Below are 233 nucleotides of genomic sequence, written 5' to 3'. Positions count from 1 at the left end.
ATGGTTAGATAAAACTTTAATACTACTGATATTCAAGACACTTCACTCCACAAATTCACAAAACGTTTTTGTAGGCAACGCAGGTTCACAGAGGACTATAGCAAAGAGAGAAATTCGTTATCACTGTTTGAGCTCCACCTCACCAGGATCTTCATGGTGAAATGTGATGAGTCCCTTGGCAGAGAGGGACCTTATATACTGTTGTCTCGTCAGCGTGTCAAGGCATTCATTGG

At 41.6% G+C, this 233-nt stretch overlaps 1 protein-coding gene across 1 annotated transcript in view; it reads right to left on the bottom strand.

The window, feature by feature from the left end:
- Positions 1-155, bottom strand: part of LOC119587244 (ATP-dependent RNA helicase A-like) — a 2339-nt gene extending 2184 nt beyond the window's left edge. Inside the window, exon 1 of the mRNA XM_037935998.1 lies at positions 144-155. Within this exon, the coding sequence (XP_037791926.1) occupies positions 144-155 (12 nt within the window). The remainder of the gene's footprint in view (positions 1-143) is intronic.
- Between the last annotated feature and the right edge of the window lie 78 nt (positions 156-233).

Source organism: Penaeus monodon, chromosome 22 (genome assembly GCF_015228065.2).
Source record: "Penaeus monodon isolate SGIC_2016 chromosome 22, NSTDA_Pmon_1, whole genome shotgun sequence".
Lineage (NCBI taxonomy): Eukaryota > Metazoa > Arthropoda > Malacostraca > Decapoda > Penaeidae > Penaeus > Penaeus monodon.
The sequence above is the reverse complement of the archived record's forward strand: the minus strand, read 5'-3'. Positions and strand labels throughout refer to the sequence as shown.